This window comes from Bos taurus, chromosome 15 (assembly GCF_002263795.3).
Source record: "Bos taurus isolate L1 Dominette 01449 registration number 42190680 breed Hereford chromosome 15, ARS-UCD2.0, whole genome shotgun sequence".
Taxonomy (NCBI): Eukaryota; Metazoa; Chordata; class Mammalia; order Artiodactyla; family Bovidae; genus Bos; species Bos taurus.
In genome coordinates this window covers 40,457,337-40,482,651 of record NC_037342.1, presented here as the reverse complement: position 1 = coordinate 40,482,651, position 25,315 = coordinate 40,457,337, and the positions used below count along the sequence as shown (strand labels likewise).

The following is a 25,315-nucleotide window of genomic DNA, read 5'->3' as shown; positions in this document are numbered from 1 at the left end:
GCTCCTTACTAACTTCAGAGGAGCATCTTGATTCAGGGATTGAGCTGCCCACATTTGTTCACATGTGGTGTCTTAATCTGAAGTGGGCTCTCTGTTTCTCTCCTGAGCCAGGCTAACACTCTCTCGCCCTCCTGGTTTTTGATGTTGGTGTTAAAGTCTTCTTTCCTCCCTAATCTTGTTTTCCTGATAATATCCAGATTCCAGCAAAAGACAACAACTTTGGGCAAAACCAAAGGCTTTTTGCTCCATCCAGGAACTTATTTTAGAGAGAATGACTTTCCCATCCATTTCCTCTTCCCATGAGAAGAAGGCTGTACCTCTGGTGAGTGGTAACCAGCTGGGGCTGGTTATCTCTGAAGACTGGATGGCCCATGCCTGGGGAGAAGGAGAAGAGTAGGGGATTCTGTTTTCTCCTAAAAGGCCCTTGGTCTACTTCTGCAGATCTGCCTCTGCCCCGATCAGCATCTAGCAGCCTAGTGGTGTGGGACAGTTCCTGGACACCCAGAGCTCTTGTCACCATGCTCACACATATGTGTGCACACATATGTGGTCTCTGTCGTTCTATGTGGGCATGTACACACACTTGTCACCATACTCACAGGTGAAATCTGAACACACGTATGTGATCTCTATCCTGTGTGTGCATGTGGGCGTGTGTATATACATGTCTATGCTTTTCTCATTTGACCCCACATAGGTAATGCCTGGATTTATGGCCTCTTCAATCACAGTATATACGACAGACATAGTCAAGGTGTTTGGTCTTTGTTTTCCCCATTCTGAACCCATTCCTTGAGGGACAAAACAACACAGAGCTTGTCATTTGTCCCTGGAAATCCCATCCTAGAAGCCAGGTCAGTGGTCCCAGGATTTATCCTGGTCTGCTGGCTGATTCTGACCCGGGTCCTCCTCTACTGCTGGTCCCTGGTAGAGTAGGGTTCACAAAGCATGACTCAGATCAGTGTCTGGTCTGAGCCCGGGGTGGGAGGGGCCCTTTTGGCCCTTATCCTTGACCCTCCTCCACAGACACTTTCCAAAGATTCAGGGGCCATTATGTAAGAAAGTCCCTCCTCCATCCGCCCATTCATTCAACCAAGACTTACTAAGTCCCCATTTTATGCCAAGTTCTGGGGCATTATGCTGTGCTGGGGCACAGCAAGGAACAAGAGGGCCAAGGTCCCTGCCAGAAGGAGCTGACCTTCCAGTGCAACTTCCTAAGTTCCTTTCACTCCCCTTCTCCAGCTGTGCTCACAGAACCACCCACCCAGCAGCCAAAACTCCCACTAGGTTTTTCACACTTCTCGGTTCAGAGACTTGAAGACGGCTTAGGGAGTCAAGAGCCCTGGGTCCTAATGCTGCCCTGCTTGGCCAGTGTAGGCCTTGAGCAGCGTGGTCACCCGCACACCACCCTGGGCACCCGTGGTCTGCAGGTCTCTGTGGACAGTAATCACTCCTGTCCTCTGTGTTACCATAGCCTGGCATTCGGCACTGACTTAATAGAATGAGGATGCACTTTAAAGCCAGGCTGACAACTACATATTTTGGTCTGCTGGTGATTCAGCACATGTTTGAACCTCTCTAAGTTTCTTTGCTTGGGTGCAAAATGTGACATAGTAACAAACATTGCATTGCTGTGAAGACAAGTGTTGAACCAGTGTGAGCTGCAGATCTGATCTCCTTCTCTGGCACGTACAAAGGGCTTTGTACATGATGGTCCCCAACCTGTCCTTTAGGAGTACTGACTAAGCAACGATGCTCATTTTCTGAAAAGGGTAGAACTAGCTGGGTTGACCGCTGGCTTGTATACTGTAACCGTGACGAATCCAGCATCGTACAGTGCACAAGCAGTGCTGTAGACAGCTCATTTGCTCTTGTTAGGTTTGAGGAAGTCAAGGGACATATTCTTATCCCAACTTTAGAGATGGGGAACCTTCGTCTTAGGGAGGTTATACTGTGACGCCATCAGTTCAGTTCAGTTGCTCAGTCGTGTCCGAATCTTTGTGACCCCATGAATTGCAGCACACCAGGCCTCCCTGTCCATCACCAACTCCCGGTGTTCACTCAGACTCATGTGCATCGAGTTGGTGATGCCATCCAGCCATCTCATCCTCTGTCATCCCCTTCTCCTTCTTCCCCCAATCCCTCCCAGCATCAGGGTCTTTTCCAATGAGTCAACTCTTTGCATGAGGTGGCCAAAGTATTGGAGTTTCAGCTTCAGCATCAGTCCTTCCAATGAATAGCCAGGACTGATCTCCTTTAGGATAGACTGGTTGGATCTCCTTGCAGTCCAAGGGACTCTCAAGAGTCTTCTCCAACACCACAGTTCAAAAGCATCAGTTCTTCGGCGCTCAGCTTTCTTCACAGTCCAACTCTCACATCCATACATGACCACTGGAAAAACCATAGCCTTGACTAGACGGACCTTTGTTGGCAAAGTAATGTCTCTGCTTTTCAATATGCTATCTAGGTTGTTCATAACTTTCCTTCCAAGGAGTAAGCGTCTTTTAATTTCATGGCTGCAGTCACCATCTGCAGTGATTTTGGAACCCCCAAAAATAAAGTCTGACACTGTTTCCACTGTTTCCCCATCCATTTCCCATGAAGTGATGGGACCAGATGCCATGATCTTAGTTTTCTGAATGTTGAGCTTTAAGCCAACTTTTTCACTCTCCTCTCCTCTCATCAAGAGGCTTTTTAGTTCCTCTTCACTTTCTGCCATAAGGGTGGTGTCATCTGCATATCTGAGGTTATTAATATTTCTCCCAGCAATCTTGATTCCAGCTTGTGTTTCTTCTAGCCCAGTGTTTCTCATGATGTACTCTGCATATAAGTTAAATAATCAGGGTGACAATATACAGCCTTGACATACTCCTTTTCCTATTTGGAACCAGTCTGTTGTTCCATGTCCAGTTCTAACTGTTGTTTCCTGACCTGCATATAGAGGCAGGTCAGGTGGTCTGGTATTCCCATCTCTTGAAGAATTTTCCACAGTTTATTGTGGTCCACACAGTCAAAGGCTTTGGCATAGTCAATAAAGCAGAAATAGATGTTTTTCTGGAACTCTCTTGCTTTTTCCATGATCCAGCGGATGTTGGCAATTTGATCACTGGTTCCTCTGCCTTTTCTAAAACCAGCTTGAACGGCTGGAAGTTCATGGTTCACGTATTGCTGAAGCCTGGCCTGGAGAATTTTGAGCATTACTTTAATAGCGTGTGAGATGAGTGCAATTGTGCGGTAGTTTGAGCATTCTTTGGCATTGCCTTTCTTTGCGATTGGAATGAGAACTGACCTTTTCCAGTCCTGTGGCCATTGCTGAGTTTTCCAAATTAGCTGACATATTGAGTGCAGCACTTTCACAGCATCATCTTCCAGGATTTGAAATAGCTCTACTGGAATTCCATCACCTCCAATAGCTTTGTTCATAGTGATGCTTTCTAAGGCCCACTTGACTTCACATTCCAGGATGTCTGGCTCTAGGTCAGTGATCACACCATCATGATTATCTGGGTCGTGAAGCTCTTTTTTGTACAGTTCTGTGTATTCTTGCCACCTCTTCTTAATATCTTCTGCTTCTGTTAGGTCCATACCATTTCTGTCCTTTATTGAGCCTGTCTTTGCATGAAATGTTCCCTTGGGATCTCTAATTTTCTTGAAGAGATCTCTAGTCTTTCCCATTCTGTTGTTTTCCTCAATTTCTTTGCATTGATCACTGAGGAAGGCTTTCTTATCTCCCCTTGCTATTCTTTGGAACTCTGCATTCAGATGCTTATATCTTTCCTTTTCTCCTTTGCTTTTCACTTCTCTTCTTTTCACAGCTATTTGTAAGGCCTCCTCAGACCGCCATTTTGCTTTTTTGCATTTCTTTTCCATGGGGATGGTCTTGATCCCTGTCTCCTGTACAGTGTCACAAACCTCCGTTCATAGTTCATCAGATACTCTGTCTATCAGATCTAGTCCCTTAAGTCTGTTTCTCACTTCTACTGTATAATCATAAGGGATTTGATTTAGGTCATACCTGAATGATCTAGTGGTTTTCCCCACTTTCTTCAATTTAAGTCTGAATTTGGCAATAAGGAGTTCATAATCTGAGGCACAGTCAGCTCCTGGTCTTGTTTTTGCTGACTGTATAGAGCTTTTCCATCTTTGGCTGCAAAGAATATAATCAATGTGATTTCAGTGTTGACCATCTGGTGATGTCCATGTGTAGAGTTTTCTCTTGTGTTGTTGGAAGAGGGTGTTTGCTATGACCAGTGCATTCTCTTGGCAAAACTCTATTAGTCTTTGCCCTGCTTCATTCCGTACTCCAAGGCCAAATTTGCCTGTTACTCCAGGCATTTCTTGACTTCCTACTTTTGCATTCCAGTCCCCTATAATGAAAAGGACATCTTTTGGGGGTGTTAGTTCTAAAAGGTCTTGTAGGTCTTCATAGAACCGTTCAACTTCAGCTTCTTCAGCATTACTGGTTGGGGCATAGACTTAGATTCCTGTGATATTGAATGTTTTGCCTTGGAAACGAACGGAGATCATTCTGTCGTTTTTGAGACTGCATCCAAGTACTGCATTTCGGACTCTTTTGTTGACCATGATGCCATATGGGTGGGTAAATGTCAAGGCCAGACTAGAATTCAGATTTTCTAATTCTATGAATAGCACTGACCTATCTTCAAACGTCTGACACTTATAGAGCACTACATAGAAGAAGTGTCTTATATACATGATTGTATTCGTCCTTACAATAGCTTATTTATGACAGAGACAGTATAGGATCCTAGAGGTGAGGAAACTAAAGTCAGAAAAGTTGGGTGATTTTCCTAAGCTCACTTAGCTGGAAAGTAATTCACGTCAGAACTTGAACCCATGGCTCCTTGCTGCTCTGCCACAGAAGGAGGAGCTCTCTTGCCCGTATCACTGGCCATCTTTCTAAATATCATGGTGGCCACTGTTCTCTCAGTCAGGCCACTGCATACAATGACCAGTCTCTTTCTATGACCTTGGTCTGAATTTCTCCAGGGTTTGGGTTCATCAGCTACCTAAATATAAAGTTGGTTTGTTTGGGGCTAAAATCAACTTAAGTCAAGTAGTATGGGACCAAGAATATTTTGTGCTGATCAAATAAATGATAAGCTTGGTAGATATATGTATGTTTTTTAAAATGGAGATCACCAAGTAGTTTAATAAATGTCTTTTGATGTAGAGACTCTTTCAAATCATTGGGAAATCATGATAAGAAGGTGTCTTAGGGTGAAAGGACAGGAGAAATTTATGGGAAAAGGAAGCGAGTTATTTGTTTAATCTCATGCTGCCTCTGGGCACAATAACCACTTTCTTCCTCCTTGTACCCCAGTTCTCTATGGTGAAAAATAGAGTTCAAGGAGGGGCATATGGAGGCATTTTTTTGGCTCCCAGATAGAGGTGTACAGATAAGAAAAATTAGATAAAATCCAGGTTTGTGTTTCCTCAAGCTTTGTGTTTTAACTTAGCTCTTGGTTGAGCGTAAGTGCTTTCCTGATAAATCCGTATGGAAGAGCAGAGACCCTTTGGGTCTGTGTGTGGCTAACCTTTCCATATAGACTGCATTTTATTGTCCTGTGGGTCAGGCTGAATCAGAGGAACTGATGTTGCCCCCACCCACTTCCTGTCTCCCCCCAAAGGATCTGGGGGTCTTCTTAGGTCCTGCTGCTGGTACACTCCCCCCAGGAATGTTTTCTGTGCATCTGCCACTGATGTAGAGTATGGATCCAAGCAGGCTCTGATTGTTGGACCAATCACACCCAGAGAGTAAGACATGTTGCTCTTTGAGGGAAAAACCAAGTCCTCATTTAAGGTGGAAACAAGAAGAACAGCAGAAAACTCTAGGATGATGCCTGGAGTGTTCTTGTGGGGAGGACACCCTGTACTTTCACAGGCTTGTCTCGGGGCCAGTGCAGCACTCACAGGCTGCGGAGCCAGGCGCCTAAACTGCCTAGGCCTCTAGAACCCGACGCTGTAAATAAGGTCATCTGTTTCTCTTGGTGTTTGCCCAAACATTTGGGTTGAAATTATTTCCATTCACAGAAAAATGATTTGTTAGAAGCTGAGGGAAATGTTGAAGGGAAGGTGAGGCCCTTTGATCTGTTGTTTTGTGCTGCCTGAGCAAGGGAAGGGTCACATTTTTTAACAAATATCAATGACTAAACTGCGGTTGATCTTGTTTTAAAATGTTTTTAAGTTGCTGGTAAATAGGAGGAGGGGCAGAGGTGGTGGGGAGTGTAAGAGCAGGGGGAGCGGGTGCTTGCCTGTGAGAGCAAGTGGGCACAGACTGGACTGTGTGCTGAGGGCTCTGATGATTCCTGTTGATTTACAACGTCCGGGAGGTAAAGGGTCCTCTGGGATGGGGCAAGGTGAGGACGTGTGGTGCTGATTGGGCTGCAGCCTGGGTTTGAGGGGAAGGAGAGGCCAGCCGTTCCAGCTGCATCCAGTGTGAACAGAGGCTGGGATTTAATCTGGCCTTCTCTGATGGCTCAGACAATAAAGAATCCACCTGCCAATGCAGGAGATGTAAGAGACGAGGGTTTGACCCCTGGGTCAGGAAGATCCCCTGGAGAAGGAAACGGCAACCCACTCCAGTATTCTTGCCTGGGAAATCCCATGGACAGAAGAGCCTGGTGGGCTACAGTCCAGGGGTAACACACTTTTCACACTTTGTTATGTGAGGGCCCCGCTGAGGGGGTCGGAGTCTCCCATGGGGAGGGAGGCCTTGTCAGTGGGATGGCTCCATGGTCCTCAGTGGGCTGGCCGTATGGGGAAGGTCCCAGATGGAGGTCTAACCCCAGTGGCAAGGAGAGGGTTGGGGGTGAAAGGAGGCACTAAATCCAGCCTGCAGCCCCATCCCAGCTCATAGCATCAGCTCAACTTGTGCAATCCCACTGCTCCCCTTAAGTAGAAAAGCCAGACCACAGGTGTGCCCTTGGGTGGCCCTTGCAGGCATCATGCATTGGGCTGAGGTAGAAGGGGGTCTCTGGATTTAAATGTCCAGATCTGGGAAGCAGAGAGTCAACTGTAAGGGGTTATCAATAGGACAGCCATGCAATTTGTTGTCTAAACCAGGGTACTTTTGAGAATGAAGGACTTCCCTCGTGGTCAATGGTTAAGACTTTGACTTCTAGTGCCGGGGGCCAGGTTTGATCCCTGCTTGGGGAGCCAAGATCCCGTATGCCTTGAAGCCAAAAAAACCAAAGCATAGAACAGAAGCAATATTGTAACGAATTCAATAAAGACTTTTTAAATGGTCCATAACCAAAAAAAAAAAAAAAATCTTAAAAAAAAAAGTGGGCATTATTTCTAATTATGCCTGGGGGGGAAAGCAATACATCAAAATGTCCTGGGAAAACTGAGCTATATGGTCACCATAGTTTTCATGCCATATCTGATGCTGCTTTGAAGTTAACACAATATCATTTACCAGTAGCTGCAGTGGGACTGAATGGCAGAAGTAATTTGCCATCAATTTCCTGGACAGCTGATCTGAGTCCTGAGAATCCATGCCTGTGAGGGGAGCCAGTGGCACCTCTTCATAGGAGGTGATATCCTCAGGGCAGCATCAGCAGGCCTGGCTCTGATGGCTCTGAGTCCAAGGTCACTGACAAGGAGACAATCCCTGCCCGTGTCACAGGGATTCTTTGTGCTTTGGGATGTTTCGGCATGATTTGGGGATCTGTATTCCCACCCTCTTCTGACAGAACCCCTGGCTCCAGAGACGGAGTGAGGCTCCCTCCGCTGTGCCTGAGCAGAGCTGAGAGCATTTGTCACGGTGCGGGGTAATGTCAACCCGTCTGTCCCTGGGCTGGCAGCTGCTGTGGGCAGGGTCACATCCCCAGTGCTGGCACCGCAGCCCTTGACCAGCCCTGAGCTCACCATGCTTTCTTGGCCATCACAGGTGGACAGTCGAACCGAAGAGAATGACATGAACAAGCGGAGGCGGAAGGGCTTCAACAACCTGCACGAGGTTCGTGTGCTCACTGTCGGTTTACACAGAGGCCTGTTTCCTGACAGCCGGTGGCCACAGCCCAGCGCCTGACCGAGGCAGTCGCCCTGCCCTTCTTGCTTTCCTCTCATGAACTGCCGGGTTCCAAGCTTAGCTTGATGGGAAAACAGTCGGGTCTGGTCACTAGCTATGTCACTCTCCCAGAGTGTGGCTCATGTCTGAGCCACAGATGATGCATTTGAAATGTAGGACATTTTGCAGAATTTTCAAAGATTAAATAGTAGGCATAGGAGGAACATCTCTCAACATAATAACGGCCATATACAACAAACCCAGAGCAAACACTATTCTCAATGGTGAAAAACTGAAAGCATTTCCTCTAAAATCAGGAAACAAGGCAAAGGTGCCCACTCTCACCACGATTATTCAGCATAGTTTTAGAAGTCCTAGCCATGGCAATCAGAGAAGAAAAAGAAATTAAAGGAGTCCAGGTTGGAAAAGAAGTAAGATTCTCAGTCTACAGATGACGAGATTCTCTACATGCCAGAGTCAAGATTGCATGCATGCAAAGTCGCTTCAGTCATGTCCAACTCTATGCGACCCCATAGATGGCAGCCCACCAGGGTCCTCCGTCCACAGGATTCTCCAGGCAAGAATACTGGAGTGGGTTGCCATGTCCTCGGTTTAATTTAATCTTAAAGATTAAATAAGAGGATGTGTAAGCAGGTATGCATGCACATACCATGCCAGTCATGGTCTCTGGCACCTAGGTTAATCACGATATAATCACTATTAATAGTAAGTAGTAAAGAGGCACCAGCAGTCCCACTATTCTCCCAGTCCTCATTTCTACTTTTTATGTTTTCTGTACCATTAGTCTTTAAGGCGAATGTCCCAGTACCCACAGGTGCCACCTTCTGGTGAAAGAAGAAAGTTACAGGCTACTTTGTCAAAGCCAAAGTAGCCTTTACTTTGTCAGACGGTAAAGAGTCTGCCTGTAGTGCGGGAGACCCGGGTTCAATCCCTGGGTTGGGAAGATCCCCTAGAGAAGGAAATGGCAACCCACTCCAGTACTCTTGCCTGGAAAATTCCATGGACTGAGGAGCCTGGTAGGCTACAGTCCATGGGGTCACAAAGAGTCGGACACGACTGAACGACTTCACTTTCACTTGTCAAAGCCAAGCATGAGTCTCTCTCCTACTACTGAAAAATTGATCAGAAGAAAAAGCTTACCGGTTCTTGCTTCTCCAGGCAGCTCTTTAAAGAGACCTGAGATATATACCTCATTCCAAGTGAAAGAAAGTGAAAGCTGCTCAGTCATGTATGTCCAACTCTTTGCGACCCCATGGACTATACAGTCCATGAAATTCTCCAGGCCAGAATACTGGAGTGGGTAGCCTTTCCTTTCTTCAGTGGCTCTTCCCAACCCAGGGATCGAAATCAAGTCTCCTGCATTGCAGGCGGATTCTTTACCAGCTGAGTCACAAGTGGAGCCCAAGAATACTGGAGTGGGTAGCCTATCCCTTCTTCAGCAGATCTTCCCGACCCAGGAATCAAACCAGGGTCTCCTGCATTGCAGGCAGATTCTTTACCAACCGAGCTATCAGGGAAGCCCCACACCTCATTCCAAAGAGCCACTCTAATCCCACAAAAGCAGGCTAGATACTGTCTGTGAATTGTAAGAATACCAGCTTTAGCTAGCCTACTGGCTGATACCAAAACAATGACTAAAAGGCACAAGGGATAATTTGTAGGATACATTCGTACTTGATTTATAGGACTTAGGAGAAAAGTTCTGTTACTTATATGATTGAGAGCTGTTGCTCTTGGGTCTGGTGTGAGCAGGAAGCCAGCTGAGAGGATGAAGCCGTGGCTGAGAAACATCCCATTCTCTAGTTCCGGGGCACTGCCTCAGCTCTAAGCGCCTGTGATTTGCTCCCGCCTCCTCCTAAGAAGCTTCCCTTGGATACACTTTGTCCCGGGGGAGAAGTCTTCTCCCACCTTTCATCTGTGCCTTATTTGAGGGGGTGTTTGTACTGTTTCTGTCGCTGGCAGCACAGGAGTCAGTGTGGGAAGAAATCTGGTCACACCTGCCTCTTCTGAAATGGCTCTATTTTCTTGGCCAGCTGTTTGCTTAAGTGAGATTTAACCAAGCAATAATTTCCTCTAAATTCTTACTACTCGAAGTGTGAGCCAAGAACCAGGGCAGCAGTATCACCTGGAAGCTGGTTAATAATACAGACTCTCAGGGCCCACCCCAGACCCACTGAATCCAAATCTGGTTTTGAAGTGATTCATGAGCACATGAATGTCTGCAAAGGGCCAGTCTGCATGACCCACTGTCCTGGCCTACTTTGGGCTGTACAAACAGTGACCAGCCTAATAAACTTGCCCTATTCACACTCAAGACTGGATTGCTATGCAGAGTTGCAGTTCCCGCTTTGAAGTGGGGAGTGACTCTTTGATTTGTATTTGTCCAACTCTTCAGAGTGGCTGTGCATACCAGGTTTCCCATGGGGCTGCTACACTTAGGGAATCTTAAAAAAAAACAAAAAAAACCCCAAAACAATTGACTATAGCTTATTTCTTCTCATGAATTTCTTCTAAGTGAACATATCTTTGTTTTGAGAACATCTGTTCCTGTAAGGGAGATGCATTGTTTCCTTGGGAAAACTGACTGCCCTCTTGACATGACAATGCCATTTGTATTTCTGAGGCTGATGGGAGCAGATCTATGGTACCAGGGAACAGACATTTACTGGACAGCAATCAGTTTCAATGTTTTATTTTTAGCAGATGAGCTAAGAAAATCTTACATGGAATTCCATTTTATAAAGCAGCATAACCAAGCAGTCAAGGTCAGCCTCTAAACAGTCACAAGTCATGTTGATATCATGTATCTCAAAACAAAGCAATGAGAAGGACCCCTCACCTCTGTGACATCCTTCTTCAAAATCCCTAACTCTAGTCTAATCATGAGCAACCATCAGACCTACCCAGATGGAGGGACTTTGTACAAAATAGCTGACCTGTGTACTTCACAGCTGTCAAGGTCATGAAAGAGAAAGATGGAGAAAGTGTTTCAGATGGGAGGAGGTGGAGGAGGCAGGATGATTAAATGCAGTGTGGGATGCTGGATTGCATCCTGGAACCTAAAAGGACATCCGTGGGAAACTGGTGCAGTCTGAATCAAGTCCATAGTTCTGTTAATGGTATCATGCCAGTGTGAATTTCTAGGGTTTGATAACAGTGCCATGATTATTCCATATGTTAATGTTAAGTGCAGCTGCATCTGTGGTATGCAGGAGCTATCTGTGCTGTCTTTGTAACTTTTCAGTCAGTCTAAAATTATTTCAAAATTAAACTTTTTTTAAAAAAAAAGAAACAATAGGGCAGAACTGGTTCCATCAGGCTTGGGGTGCAGAGGAGAGGGGAAGCTCGGCGCCTGTGCCTTGCCCCACCGACACCCCCTCTTGCTTCATTCATCCCCACTACTCTTCACCTCCTATCAGCCACGTGATGGGTTTGCAAACTGTTCTTTTCATCATTTCATTATTTTATTTTTGCATCAGTTACGTGAGGGTGGGTTACTGCTCCCATTTTACAAATGAGGAAACGTCAGAGAAGTCAGAATTCAAACACTGTCTGACTCCCAAGCCTGGCTGTGCCCACCTTTGGGGAACCATGTCCCACCTTTGAGCATTGTCTCCATTGGGCGTTGCCTGCTCTGTCTGCCTCACTTTCTTAGGCCATAGAGGGTGTCCTTCTTCAGGAAACTGTCCCTGTTGTGAGCCTCTAGGCCTACCCCATGATGTCTGGGTTCTGGATCCAACAACCAATGCTCTGATTTGGCCTTTGCAGCCTTCAGCCTTTTCCAGCCAGAGCTTGGGCTCCAATCAAGAGGGCATTAAGGAAGGTGGGAATCAGAACAAAGTCAAGTCCATGGCAAGTCAGCTGCTGGCCAAGTTCGAGGAGAGCTCACGGAACCCCTCAATCCTGAGGCAGGTGAGTCCTGTCAAACATCCACTGACCTTGCCTTCCTGGTGACCAGAACCTGCTGAGAAGCCAGCAAATGTCAGGCAAGTGCTGGATTTCAGGTATGCCAGCCAGTCCTGGCTCAAAAGGAGACTTGAGCTTCTTCTTGATCTGGAGTCAGACTTTCCTAAAAGGGGCCAGAAAGCAAGTATTTTAGACTTTAGGGTCAATGTGATCTCTCTTTCAATGACTCAACTCTGCTGTAATGGCAGAGTCACTGTGAAGGCAGCCATGAACAGGATGTAAACAAATACATGTGGCGGTGTGCCAATAAAACTTTATTTACAAACACAGGCAGCAGGCCGGATTTGGCCCGAGGACTGTAGTTTGCTGATGCCTGTTCTGCATTGGAGATAAAATCCTTTCCCTGATTTTGTTTTGCTTTGCAACCATGGCTGGGTTTGCAGTCATCTTTGAGATGGTACAGCTGGAGGAAGCTTTAGAGATGCTGACTGTCTGAGGGTCTAAGGCCATGGTGAAAACCCTGTCCAAACCAGGGGAAAAACTGAACCACAGGTCTTAGCTCCATGTGGGCCTACAGGAATGGAGACCAACCTCCTGAGTGTACCCTGGTGCTCCTCTCTCCTTGTTCCCTTGGGTCAGGCTGGCAGGGCTGTTTGTCTGACCAGGATCTGTGTAAGACTGAAGACGGTGAGATGCTGTGGGTCAGGCTGCAGACCCAGCCCTCTTATCTAAGACTCTGACTTGGAGTGTGTACTTGCGTGGTTTCATTTGCTCCCCTGAATTTCTTTGGGACACCACTGACACATTACAAAAGCTTGGGACAAGGGGTTCAGTTTCTCTTTGGAGAATATCCGTCACAAGACAGAATTAGGCCCCTCTCAGGAGAAGGACTAACTCTTGGTTAATTTGGTTCAGAGGCAATCATAAACATCTTTCTAGTCTTGATGTAGATCATGCCCCTTCTGGAAAAACTGACCTTCCCCAGGAAGCCAGGTTTTATTGTAAGGAGGTTTCTGAGATTTGTAACTGTCTGAATTGTTTGCTCAACTGGCCCGTCTGGAGGCTTGACCCCTTGCGGTCCCCAGGTATTGATGAGGGCTCTCTTCCTTTAGAAGGACTGTAGCATCCCTGTCGTCCAATGGGCAGGAGGGACTTTGGGAATAGCCACCCTGGCCTGGCACGGGCTCTGGCAGTGCCTGCTCAGTGCCCCGGTCCGAGCCAAAAACACTGGCTCCTGGGGATACACACATTGTCTAGAGAAGGGGACCACGAGACTTGCTGTTAACAGGGACAGAGGGCTGGGGTTCATGTTTCCAGCTGGGCACAGCTTGCCAGAGCTCAGCCCTGGGCTTGCTCAGCATCTGCAAACTCTGTCTCCCTGCCTCTTCTCCTCTCCTGCCTCCAAGTGTCTCAGTCTGACTCGCCTTTTCCTTCCTATTTCCTGTGGCTGCTTTTTTTCGGACTCACCTTCCTCCTCCCAGGAGCACCGTGTCTCAGGGATAGGTAAGCCTATACTGCGCTCTTCCTCTGACCCTCCTGTTAACTCTCGCTGTCCCAAGCCGGAGGAGCCCACACCCAGCCCATCACCACCTCTGAAAAGGCAGGTAGGGCTCCTTCCAGTGGACGCTGTCTTGGTGAAGCCAGAGGGGACTTTGATCCAGAGGGGTGGGGTCCATAGCTCTCTCTGCACCCCACGTAGGGCTGAGTGTAGATTCTCTGGGAAGGCAGATACAACTTGAGGTTACCACCCTTATAGGTAAGGATAACCAAGGATGCAGCATCTTAAATACGTGCCAGTTGGCGATATCGGCTGACCAGCTACCATGCTCTCGGTGCTTTATTTGTTTAGGAAAAAACAGACCACACCACATGCGGTATTTTGTGTAGTGCCCCTGGGATACTCAGCTTATTTGCAGATCTCTTGAGTAGACTGATTTCTAAATCGATGTGGAAAAGTGGCAGTGATGATGGAATGGGCTCAGGTGGCCAGTTAGCCAGATGCCAACAAAGGGGTAAGACTGGGATGTGGTAAGGACCTCCCCAGGTCCCCCAAGGACCTGCCCAGTGGGCAGGGAGGAGCCAGGAGCCATGGGCTCAGGCTTTTTTCCAGTTAACATCTCTGGGTTTGGAATTAGAATCGCTATTATTGACACAGCACTCAAAATGACTGGGCAGCATTAGGAATTTTGTGTTGCTTCCAGGGGTGGGGGTGGTGGATGTCAAAGGAGGTCTGTGTGGATATAGTGCAGTGATTTTATGTCCCTGTGTATAAGAATCAATTAGAGAGCTTTATTTAAAAATGTCAATCTCTGGTACGCACCCCCAAACCAATTACACCTGACTCTCTGGGGGTTGAGCCCAGACATTGAGAACCAGGACAGTACAGGTTCTGATTCGGGGGATCTGGAGTGTTGTCGATAACACCCCAGATGGTACTGTTAGGGAGGCTGTCGGGTGGTTCTGATGCAGGTGGTGAGAAGCCAACACTCAAGGTTAGTTTGGAATCTCACTCAAGGTGGCACGTGGCATGCCCTTGCCCCTGATCCTGGTGGGGATTCCTCCAGTGAGTGGTGGGAGGGGTCCATGAGAGGGCCTTCCTTGGGAAGGAAGCTTGATTTTCCGTCTCCCCCAGTTCCCCTCCGTGGTTGTGACAGGACACGTGCTCCGAGAGCTAAAGCAAGTGTCTGCTGGTGGCGAGTGTCCAGCCAGGCCCTGGAGAGCCCGAGCCAAGTCTGACCTGCAGTTGGGCGGGCCAGAAAACCTCGCCAGCCTGCCTCCCACCTGCCCGGGAGCGCTGGCTCTCTCTGGGGTGCTGCGGCGGCTGCAGCAAGTGGAGGAAAAGGTTCTCCAGGTGAAAGCCTCGCTCTTCGCCCTGCCTCTGCCCTGGCCGTGTCTTTGCCCTGCCTGTACCCTGCCCATGTCTTTGCCCTGCCTCTGCCCTGCTTGTGTCTGGGATGCCTTCCTTTCCCCCCGCTCCTCCTGCCCAGGGTGGGTTCCTCCTCTGACTGCTCTTCCCCATCTCTCATCCTGCCTGCCATGTGTACTGAGCGCAGCAAGCCCACCTGGCTGCCTCTCTGCCTCTCTCCCAGAGGGAACCCTCACCATCTCTGTCACTGTCTCTTTTTTCTTTCTCCTTTCTCACCTTGGCTGCAGAAAAGGGCCCAGAACTTGGCCAACAGGGAATTTCACAAAAAGAACATTAAGGAGAAGGCGGCTCACCTTGCCTCCATGTTTGGACACGGGGATTTCCCACAGGTAAATTCAGGGCTTTCAGAGCCCCAGGGAACCCAGGTGTTGGACCTCTGGGGAGATGACATGAATTGGTCTCTGGAGCTTCATTTTTTCCTTCCTCCACTCTTGACAGTCTGTAAAGCTATTTACTTTTCAAGTCACCGAAGGCTTTGGACTGGCATCTAAAAAAGCTCCAAATGAGGAGACTCAAAATAAGTAGATAAATCATGACAAAGGGAAAACCAAGGCAGAAAAGCAGGCTCAGGTCACAGGAAAATAGAAGCATGTGTACTGTAAGGTCTTAGCTTCTGAGTAGGCTGAGCGTCCTAGGGGTCAACACAAAGAGGGAAAGCTGGTCCATTGCAGGAATCACAGCACAGTGGCTTTAAGTGAAAGCAAACCAGTGGCTCGTGATGTTTGGCAGTGCAGTGGAGAAATACCACCATAGCCCTGATCTGGAGGACCCTGAATGCCAAGGTCAGGCACGTGCCATAACCTGCTCTGCTTTCCCAAAAGGCAGCACCGGCCGGACAGAATGGCCCTGCCTTAGAATGGGAAGCACAGCCCAGTCCAGGCACTTATTTAGAAACCTGCTGCACAGGAGAGTGCGTGCTTGCAAGGAGATGACAGAGTTGAGGGTGAGGACCCATGGTGCGTGAGTGTAAGGTGCTTGCAGCAAGCCTGGTCTCTAGAACACACGTCCCCTGCTGCTTTCACCCGGCCTCCTCCAGACCTGTGTTCTCTGCTGCTTGGCCGAGTCATAGACATGGGAGGGATACTCTGCCTTTCGTTCATTTTCAGGGTTCCATGTGGCCACAGAGGTCCCTGCTGGGGCATGTGCCCCAGAGCCTCCTGGGGTTGTCCTTTCCTAAATTTGAAGCTGCTGCTTTATCCCAAGCTCCGGAGTGAGGCCTTCAGGAGTTCGTGTCTATGTTCGTGTCAGGAAGAGGATGGCTCTGCTCTAGCTATTTTGTGATGAGGGAGCCGGAATAGCTGCAACAGAGGGCATTGTAACCAGGAACTAGACCGTCCTGCTGGGCTCCAAAGACACAGGTTACTTATTTGTCCTGAGACATGAGCCTGGATGTCCTTTCCCCTCCTTGGATGTGTAGACTAGGGGGCTGTGTCATCGAGGCAGGCACCACTGTGCATTTCCCTATGGATAATCAGAGTTTCCTCTGTTTCTATTCTGTGCAGAATAAACTCCTCTCTAAAAGCCTGTCTCATACTCATCCTCCGTCTTCTCCCTCCTGCCTTCCATCTCCTGATTCAGCTGCTACTTCCTCTCCATCAACTGTTGACTCTGTTTCTCCTGCCAGAAAGGTAGTTATCCCAAACAATTGGCTTCCCCTACTCTTTGCATGTTCTTAGATATTCTCCTGCTCCGCTCAGCCTGCTCAGACAACCATGTGAAGCTTGGCTTGGCTGGGATGAAAATTGATAAGGTCCTTTACAACAGTCCTGAGTTTGGGTTTGGTTTTGTGTTGGAGCAAGAAACCAAATGGAACAGACAGCACACAAAACCTTATCAAATGGTGCTTACTTGTCTAGCAAGCACTTTCTGAGCACCCACTGTATGCTAACCATGATGCCAGATGCTGAGAAAACGAGAAGGAGGGAGGTACAGTTCTCTTCCTACGGTGTAGATGACGAACAGCATATCAGCATAGAAATGTATCACATTTTACTGTGGGATATTTCCAATATTTGGCTATTTTTTACCTAACAAGACATTCTCATATTGTGAACCTCAGATAATACTATTGATGAATTATGTGAGAGGTTTAAAAGGAAGATTCTAGGAACCCAGAACGGTGAAGCCTAGGAAGGCTTCACAGAGGAGGTAATACAGGAGCCAAGTGTTGAAGATTATATGGAGGGATTTTGCTAGAAAGAAGTGTAGGGGAAGGGCATTTTCAAAAGGATCTGGCATGTGGTAAGGAAGGCAGATAGGACTTGCATGAATGGAAAGACCATTCTGGTGCAACTTGATTTCAGGATAAAATATTTATAGGAGTGCGGACAGTAAAAGTGAAAGTCAGTCCGCTTTCTCTGTGTTAAAGGGATTCATCCCGTCCTCTTATAAAGGGCCACTGCAGGATCTGCTCTGACTTCTAGAAGAATGGCACAGGCAGTGGTGCAGAGGGTGGAGCTGGTGGGAGCCCATGATGGTTGAGTAGATAACGTTATTAAGTTTGGGTTCTAGAGCACTTGTCATGTTTTTCACTTGTCTGCCTGGTGCCTCATATGCCAAGAATACCACCAGGCTGGGATGGGAGAGGGGCAGCCTCTGGAGAAGCTCAGCCCCTGTAATGGGTGAGTCTAAAAATGGAGTGAAGTGCACTTGTTCAGCTATCACTCATGACAGTAAGTTGGAGCCTCTTTCTGGAGGACTGTGCTCCCCTCAGCACCTCTGTTCTGTCTGCCCCCACTAGGGCTCGTCTCCATGTGTGGTGCTGAGCGTGCCCATGGCAGAGTTACTGCTCATTTGTTTCCACTCTGTTAGACTGAAGCACAAACCAGAAATCCACTGGGCTGTTCCCTGGGCTGTTGCATCAGTGGGAAGTTAGGAGCTGCCTCCTGGGAGTCCCACCCCCACTGACCCCCGTTACTGAGGGGAGAAGAGTGCAGGCAGGGTCTCCAAGGAAGGAGCAAGGAACCTTAGCAGCCCCACCCCTCCATGGTCCCCAGAGTAGGTGCGAAGCCTCCCTGGAGGGGAAGCTGGGGGTGATGTGGGGAAACAGAAACACTTCTCATCTTCAGCTCTACTGAACACAGCTGTGGCTGAGATGCCCAGCAACTTGTTCCAAGTCAGCTTTGGTCAGCGGTTTGACCTTAAGTCTCCTGACCTTAAGGAGTCTCCATTTTCTCATCAACAAGAGAGTGACTCTTGGCTCATGTGATAGTGACCTCTGTGGTTAGAGACTGGCATACTGGTCGTCACCACCACCAAGGCTTCCGAGTAGCCTTTGGGAGAAGAACTTTCCCTGGCGGGTACTTCCTGCTATGGAAAAGGTCACTGGTGCCCTGGCCAGGATGAAGGGAGGGGCGAGGGCCCCTAGGCACAGGCAGGCAATGACTGGTGCTCCTAGCTGGGCAGCTGGGCCCCCACTGTGCTTCTGTCTGGCCCAGACCCTTTCCTGCTAGCCCTGAGCTTGCCCTTTCTTTCATCCTCAGGGAAGGCCTGGCTTGGTCACTGTCCTCTCAGATTTGAGAGCAGAGGTAGAACAAGAAAAGTGACCACACTTCCCAAGTTCCCTGACTTGGTTTCCAGTAGGTATTAGTTCTCTAGGTGATGGCAAGAGGCAGCCTGCCCAGGTACACGCAGGGCCACTGGGGTCTGGCAAAGACACTTCTTACTGTGAGAATACCCCGTAGTTCATTATCTGACTCCACTGAGGCCTTTGGCTGCTTCTCCACTGCGCTCTTCAAACAGCTTTAAATCCACATCACTCATTAAGCCAATGAGTGAGCGTTCGTTCATCCAACAAATATTTATTGAATGACAAGCTGGTGTCAGGCATTTCACTCTTGGGATACACATCAGTTATCAGGGGTTACCTTCCTGCCCTGATGAGGCTTGCATCCTAGTAGAGGGAGGTATAAATAACCTATACTATCTAGGTAAATTATATGATGTATCAGAAGACAGTTTTTCCCATGGGAAAATTAGAGCAGGTAGCAAAGACTTGGCATGTTGGGGGAGGGTAGCAATCTTAAATGGATAACGGTGGGAGAGCTCTTCCTGGGAAAGAGAACTAAGCAGGAACAGAGCCTCAGAGAAGAAAACAAAGGCAAAGGGAGGACACTAGTTCCCAGGCTCCTGATTCTAGCCTGTGTTCTCTCCTCTGTAACACAGAAGCCACGTGTGAATGGAGGCCTTGTCAGAGGGAACAGCCCAGAGGCTATATGCATAGAGCCCCAAGCCCAGGCTCAAGGAGGGCTGCAAATGGGGTGGGTGGGCTTCAGGGGCTCCTCAGGCCCCCACCTCTACAGCTTTGTTCTCTGTTTCTCCCAGGTTGGGGTGAACAATTGCTCCCTATTCTTTCTTATCCCATCTCCCTAGCTAGTCTTGGCCATCGGACAATGGTGTCATTGAACAATTTCAGTAGCTTCTGACTTACTAATTACAGGCTGATGAGCCTGTCACTGTGTGGCTGGGAGCGATTGGGGAGTTCTCAGGAAAAGGTTGCCGTGGGACACTTACCCTGTCTATGGACTTGGACTTGATACCCACAGACCCCTCCACATCTCACTATGAAGCCGTTGTAAGCAGTTAAGCACGGAGTGGTGAATTTCTAGCTTCCAGCAGTCTTGGAAAGGATCTTGCCAGCTGCACTACTCCCCTGCCCCAACCTGCAACTTCCCCGCCCTGCCCAGACCCCAGCATTGATTCCACACCAGGCTCTGTACGTGCAGAATCTGGCAGAGTGATGGCCTCCTCTGAGGGGACTCTGCTGCCCCTTAAAGCAGTTGACAACCTGGTGACAGTTTCCTTCCGTCCTGATGGAGCTGAGAGAGCTGCTGCCCTGGAGAGAGCCTGGGGCCTTCACGCTTCTCCCCAGCAGATTCTGGGGCTGCTCTGATGCCCAGAGACTGTGTGTGCCTCAATTCGGGGGAGCCAGAGAAAGGGAAATGCTCTTGGAAACTGGTGCTTGGTTCTTGGCAACCTCCTGGCAGGCAGAGTGTTTTGGTTCCTGCCCTAGAGCCCTACACCTTAATTCTGAGGATCCAGGGATAATCATCTCCTCTTAGACCTAGTCAAACTTGTCATAAGGAGCACTTGTTACAGGAATGCAAACTTGGGTCACCAAGTCCAAGAAATGTAGCCAGGGTTCTGCCTTCAGACTATACTTGCCTGCCCTCTCGGTTGACATGTTGCCTTAAATTTCAGTGTGATGCAGCTAGGTTTTTGGCCTGAACAGTCACAAGAAATCTTGAGGTCCCCTCATTTAGGGACCAAATTCTTACCAGGGTCTTACCTTTTAAGTTATTTTTTTAAGACTGTGGGCTATGGGATCATGCCCAGTCTGATCATTCATACCATCAAACCAGTCCTCCTGCAGCACTGTTAGCCCCCATCAACCCTTAGTTAACTTCTTTCTTCAATGCAGGAGGCTGCTACCTTTAACATGGCTGCTAGCCACTTACCAAGGCTGGTGAGCTCTTGCAAGATCAAGATGGCAGCAGTATTTACACGGCTGAGCCAGAGGGAGGGCCTCGGGGTCTGGAGACTGTAGTTGAGTCCTCCTGAGTCAGAAGAGCAATGTGCATTGCAAAAGGAGCTTTCTCTACCCCGGGGGGTTGTTTGTTTTAAAACTGGATTTGCAGGGTTTACTCTAGAGATTTGCATATTAGAGAGAAGCTGGGTGAGTCTAAGCTGGGCAATCTGCCAGTGTTTCATCTGATAACAAGGGTAGAGTTCAAGGCTGGCTCCAACCTCATTGTTCTCTCTGTTCTGGGGATAGAGCTAGGCAGTCCTTTGGAAGTAACCTGTGTACATCCCAGCCTGGGGGATTTTAATTTGCAGGGAGGCAGGTGCTGCAGTGAGCAGGATGAGGCTTGAAGTCACATGTGGGTTCAGCTCCCAGATGACTTGCTTACTCGCAGTGTGGCTTTGGATGAATTCGTAGACCTCTCAGCACCTGAGTTTCCTAACCTTCAGAACGGAGGTGGCAGCAGCTACTCCTGAAGGTGATTGGAATAATGCAAAGACTTAGCACATATCCAGTCTCTCAAATATCCAATAACTGTGCTATTTCCCCAGTGGAGAAGAATTCTGGACGAAAGCTCACTTACCTAAAATGCATGTTGATTCCTCTCTTTCTAAAGGCAAAGAAGTCACCTTCAGGTTCCCATTTCCAACCCAGCCACTTAAGAACATTGCGGCCTCAGGTGAGTTAGAGCCTCCCTGAACCTCAGTGGCCCCATCTGCGAAGGCGGATTATCAGACCCACCTCACGAGGCTGTGAGGGTTCAGTGCAGCTCAGCGCCTGGCACCAGGGGACACTGGCACCCACTTGGAGGTCACAGCCCCTGAGGCCTGCCTGCATCTCAGCTCTGAAGGTATCATTTCCGGAGTCCCTCAAATAAGGCAGTTTCAATCCTTGCCCTGAGCATATGGCTGAGGCCTCAGGCACACCAGTCTGTCGGCTGATTTTCCTCATCCAGGGACTCCTCAGGGAGGAGTATATTCCTATTTGCCCAGGAGACTTCCCTTGGCCCTATATGTCGAAACCTCCCCTTCCCTCAAGCTCTCAGCTCCAAGGTCCTGGAAACTCTATTCTCCAGCCCTGCCTGACCCATGTGGGTTTCCTGATCCTCACGGCAGGTCAGGTGGAGAAGTACAGCTTGGACACCTGGTATTCTTGGCTGAGTTCCAGGCCCAAGAGGGATGTTACCATTGTCTGGACACAAACAGACCCAAGCGCCTGCTTCCTCCTTCCTTCAGAGCATCTGTCATGTGCCAGGAGTGTAGAGATGAGAAAGACAGGGTTATGACATCAGGGAGTGCAAACCAGAGTGGAGATGACCCATCTCCCAGCTCGGAGCAGGGTAAGAAAGGTTCCAACATCCAGACAGGGACATGCTTGGTGATGGTGCTTGTGACGACCATTAACGTCATCATGTTTGAATCTCAGTTGACTCAAGAAGAAGAGGGAGAAGCCAGTGCCTTCATCTGGGTGGGCTGTATTATTCTTACTCGTGCCGAGGAGGGAACACAGCAACTGCAAGTTCCTTTGTGTGAAGGCCACCCAGGAGAGGAGAAAAAAAGTTCCAGAACAGGGAAAATTAAAGCTGCATCAGTGGCGGTGCTTTGGACTCATTAACCATCTGCCAGGCAATTCTTGGGAACCCAGCACCCTGTGAGGTGCACCGAGATTCTCTGATGACTCTTTCACAGCCCTTTGAGGATGGCAGTGGTCTCCCATTTTACAGATGAGGAAGCTGAGGTTCACAGAAGGGAAATGATATATGTGATATTAACCTAATGTAAAGTTAGATGATGGCCCACCTGAATTGTCCAACCATTCCAGCTTGTTCTAGTTAATTAGCTGGAAAAACCTAGAATTTCCAAGAGGAAAAAAATACCCCAAATAGTATTTTGGTTTTTCTTTTTAAATCTCTAATCTATGGTGGCCTGATTCTTCCAGATACAGTGAAAATGAATTACTAGAAATATGATCACACACTTGGATGTGTAGCTATGTTGAACTGCTCTATAAGTGTCTAATGCTCTCACTTACAGTGTTCCTTGGATCACAGATCAGTTCCTGTTAGTGAAAAATATCCCAGTTCTTAAAAAATTACAGAAATATTGAAAGATACATAAAGGGTGCAAAAGCAGTCCCATGGCCCTCCAAAATTATCATTTCTTAAAAAACCAGTGACTGTGACATGTTCGTTTCTGACTAGGTCATCTGATTGCCCAGCTTTGGATTTGGAAAACGTATTCCCAGCCGAATTGTAAGCTTGCCTCTTGACCAGCTCCCCAGGAGCCTAAGTGCTTTTGCCTTTCAGTGCAGTAATTTCGTTGTTGAGAACCTCTGGCTTCTGGTTCTTACTCTGAGGTCAAACCATAATGAGTTTTCTGGAGGTTTCTCCATGAGTGGAGTTTCTTTTCTTCTTCAGGATGCCCAGGACCCATTCATTTCCAGATTGGTTAGAACAGCGCAACTTAAAGTGTGTTCCATCGGCAGGAACTAGTCTGTGATCCAAGGAGCACAGCAAGTAAGAGGAAGCATTAGACACATGTAGAGCAGTTCAACATAGCCACACATCCAGGTGTGTGATCTTATTTCTAGTCATTCATTTTCATTGTATCCGGAAATATCAAGCCACCATGGATTAGAGATTTAAAAAGAAAAACCAAAACCTAGTCATTCACCGCTGACCATCTGAGGAGCAGTGAGTTAGCATGAGTCCAGGTGGTCAGGTCTGCACTGTCTTGGAGCCAGGAAGACATCGTACCGTCAGGAAATGGGAGATAACCTGAGACTCCCGGGCAGCGTTCTCCTTCACGCTGGTCTTTGGGGCGGCCTCCTCTCATCCCTGAGACGAGTTCTCCATCACCTGGCCTGCGGTGTCCTTCCAGCAAGTCCTGGCTACCTCTTGTTCTCGGTGTTCCTGGCATGGTTTCCATGGTACACTTGGGAAGGGCATATAGGAGCGCCAGTGTTGCTTTCCTTGAGGGTGCCTTCATTTCATTATTCCTAGGAAAACCGCTGTCATAGGTGGGCATGTGGATGCAACTGGGAGAAAGGAGTCTTTTATGACTAAGGGCCCACAGTGAAAGGAACGACAGGGCTTGATCTTCATCCTGGATCCCTTGTGCTGATAGAACAACCAAGCAGGCCCACGACTGCACAGACATGTTTTGGCGGCACCCCCAGCCACCCCAGGGCCCTCTGCTTGCTCTTATAATTGTTCCTAAGTCAGGATTGCATGGAAGCTCAGCAGCGCAAAGTGCTTATTAGCTAAGTAGTTAGTAAGGTCTCATTAGGGACTTGTATTTAAAGCCCCAGAAAGTAGAGTCTCGCTCTCTGCTCACTCAGGGGAGGCAGTGATTGTGCATGGGCATCTGGCATCACACGGTGCCTTCCTGGGAGAGCGCCTCAGAGCCGGTTCACACATGGGGTCAGGAGAGACAGTCACGCAAGGGGAGTATGGGCAGTGAGGTAAATCTGACCTCTTCTGTCTTTATTTTGCTGTAAACCCAGGAAGTACTTGGTATTCTCAGCTCCTATCCGAGGAGGCCTGTGTTGGAGGCCCCAGCAGGGGGTGGAACATCAGGCAAATAATGGCTTATTGTCCAGAGCCAGTGCACCTGAACCTCTCTTAGGAGCAGGAGCCAAGTTTCTTGGCATTTGTGAAATCTTGAAAATGGCAGCATGTATGCTCAGAAGCAGAATCCTAATCTCTTCCAGACGGGGCCAGTTTTGAGAGTGGGGAGGGTAAGCGGCCTGGCAGCTGCTGCGACTAAGAAGGAGCGAGCTTTGTGAAGTCTGAGGGGGTCCCGTCTGTCTGGGATCAGACACCCCAGAAGGCCCCCGGCCACATCTTCCGTAGTTCCCCAGAGGGCCCCACACATGGTCTGGCACGACTGATCCAAGTAGCTGCTGGTGTTGCGGCTTCCTTAATGAGAAGCGGGCAGACATCCGCTGGGTCGTGTCTTTCGCCCCAGCCTACTTGGCAGCCCTTCCCTCTTCATCCTCTTTTTGCACCTGTGCGTTTGTTGGTGCCCAGTGAGTTGGCCTCAGGTTCTGAGGGTGGGCCCTGCTTCCAGGAGGCAGGACCGGTGGGCACCTGCTGCCATTTGCTTTGTTGCCCCTGAACTTCTGCTTTATCTTTGGGGCTCTCACCATGAATTCAGTGTGGCCTTCCAAGAGCGGTATTGGGTTTAGATTGAGGGCCTTCCTTTGTCCCCACTCAGGTCACTGTTACTTGCCGTGAAGATGGCTATCAACCTGTGACTGAGGGCCAGCAGCCTACATTGCTGCAGTCTGTGGCCACATCTCCCAGAAGCTGGATTCAGAGGCTGGGGAGCATCTGGAGCCTCCCTCCCTATAAGGCCTTAGGATCAGGAACCGTGTTTACAGATACAGCCTCATATCATGCATGTTTACCTCCCTGCAGAGGAGATAACAATATTCCCGAGCTGGCCTTTCAGAGCTGGTGGGGAAAGAATAAGCTGGGATTTGCCTGGGGGTGTATGTGTGATTGTACCACATCTGCGTGGATTGTCAGCTCTCACCCCTTCCCCAGCTCCATGACACACCAGTAGGGATCCAAGCATTCATGGGTAGGCACGGACCATCATGCCTTCGGGAGCACAGGTGCCCGCAACCTATCAGGCTGTGATCTCTGGGGCCAATGTGGAACTGACTTGCCTGGCACCAGCTCTGGGGCCCTGGGCACTGCCACCTGGAGTTCCCTGTCCTGCTCCCTGCACCTGCCCAGTGGGGACCACCATCCATTCCCATTTCGGCCACTCTTTATTGGCAAGGTAGTTTGAGTCCTGACCTGATAGAACTGAGGTCAGGCATAGCCACAGCTCCCTAGGGGACACAGGGGCTGCAAGGGAGGCTGGGGCTGCCAAATTCAGAGGGAGGAGGGAGGGAG

At 48.7% G+C, this 25,315-nt stretch overlaps 1 protein-coding gene and 1 long non-coding RNA gene across 13 annotated transcripts in view; one reads left to right on the top strand and one right to left on the bottom strand.

Annotated features, from left to right (window-relative positions):
* Positions 1 to 25,315, top strand: part of MICAL2 (microtubule associated monooxygenase, calponin and LIM domain containing 2) — a 241,555-nt gene that overhangs the window by 121,862 nt on the left and 94,378 nt on the right. For 4 of the 11 annotated variants that reach the window (XM_010812543.4, XM_010812541.4, XM_010812546.4 and 1 more), the window contains exons 16-18: positions 7,916 to 7,984; positions 11,825 to 11,968; positions 21,026 to 21,088. In XM_010812543.4, coding sequence (XP_010810845.2) covers positions 7,916 to 7,984; positions 11,825 to 11,968; positions 21,026 to 21,088 — 276 coding nt within the window. Of the gene's footprint in view, positions 1 to 7,915; positions 7,985 to 11,824; positions 11,969 to 13,443; positions 13,567 to 14,594; positions 14,814 to 15,115; positions 15,218 to 16,390; positions 16,517 to 21,025; positions 21,089 to 25,315 lie in introns of all 11 variants that reach the window. The other 7 variants (XM_010812538.4, XM_002693051.7, XM_010812545.4 and 4 more) reach the window with 3 other exon arrangements.
* LOC132342329 (uncharacterized) lies at positions 11,968 to 20,483 on the bottom strand. Of its 2 annotated transcripts, none has more exons than XR_009490660.1 (3): positions 20,345 to 20,483; positions 15,182 to 15,384; positions 11,968 to 12,125 (listed from the first exon to the last, which is right to left on the bottom strand). It is a non-coding gene; the product is annotated as an uncharacterized lncRNA (long non-coding RNA). The 2 variants fall into 2 exon arrangements; XR_009490659.1 differs by having other exon boundaries at positions 15,182 to 15,375.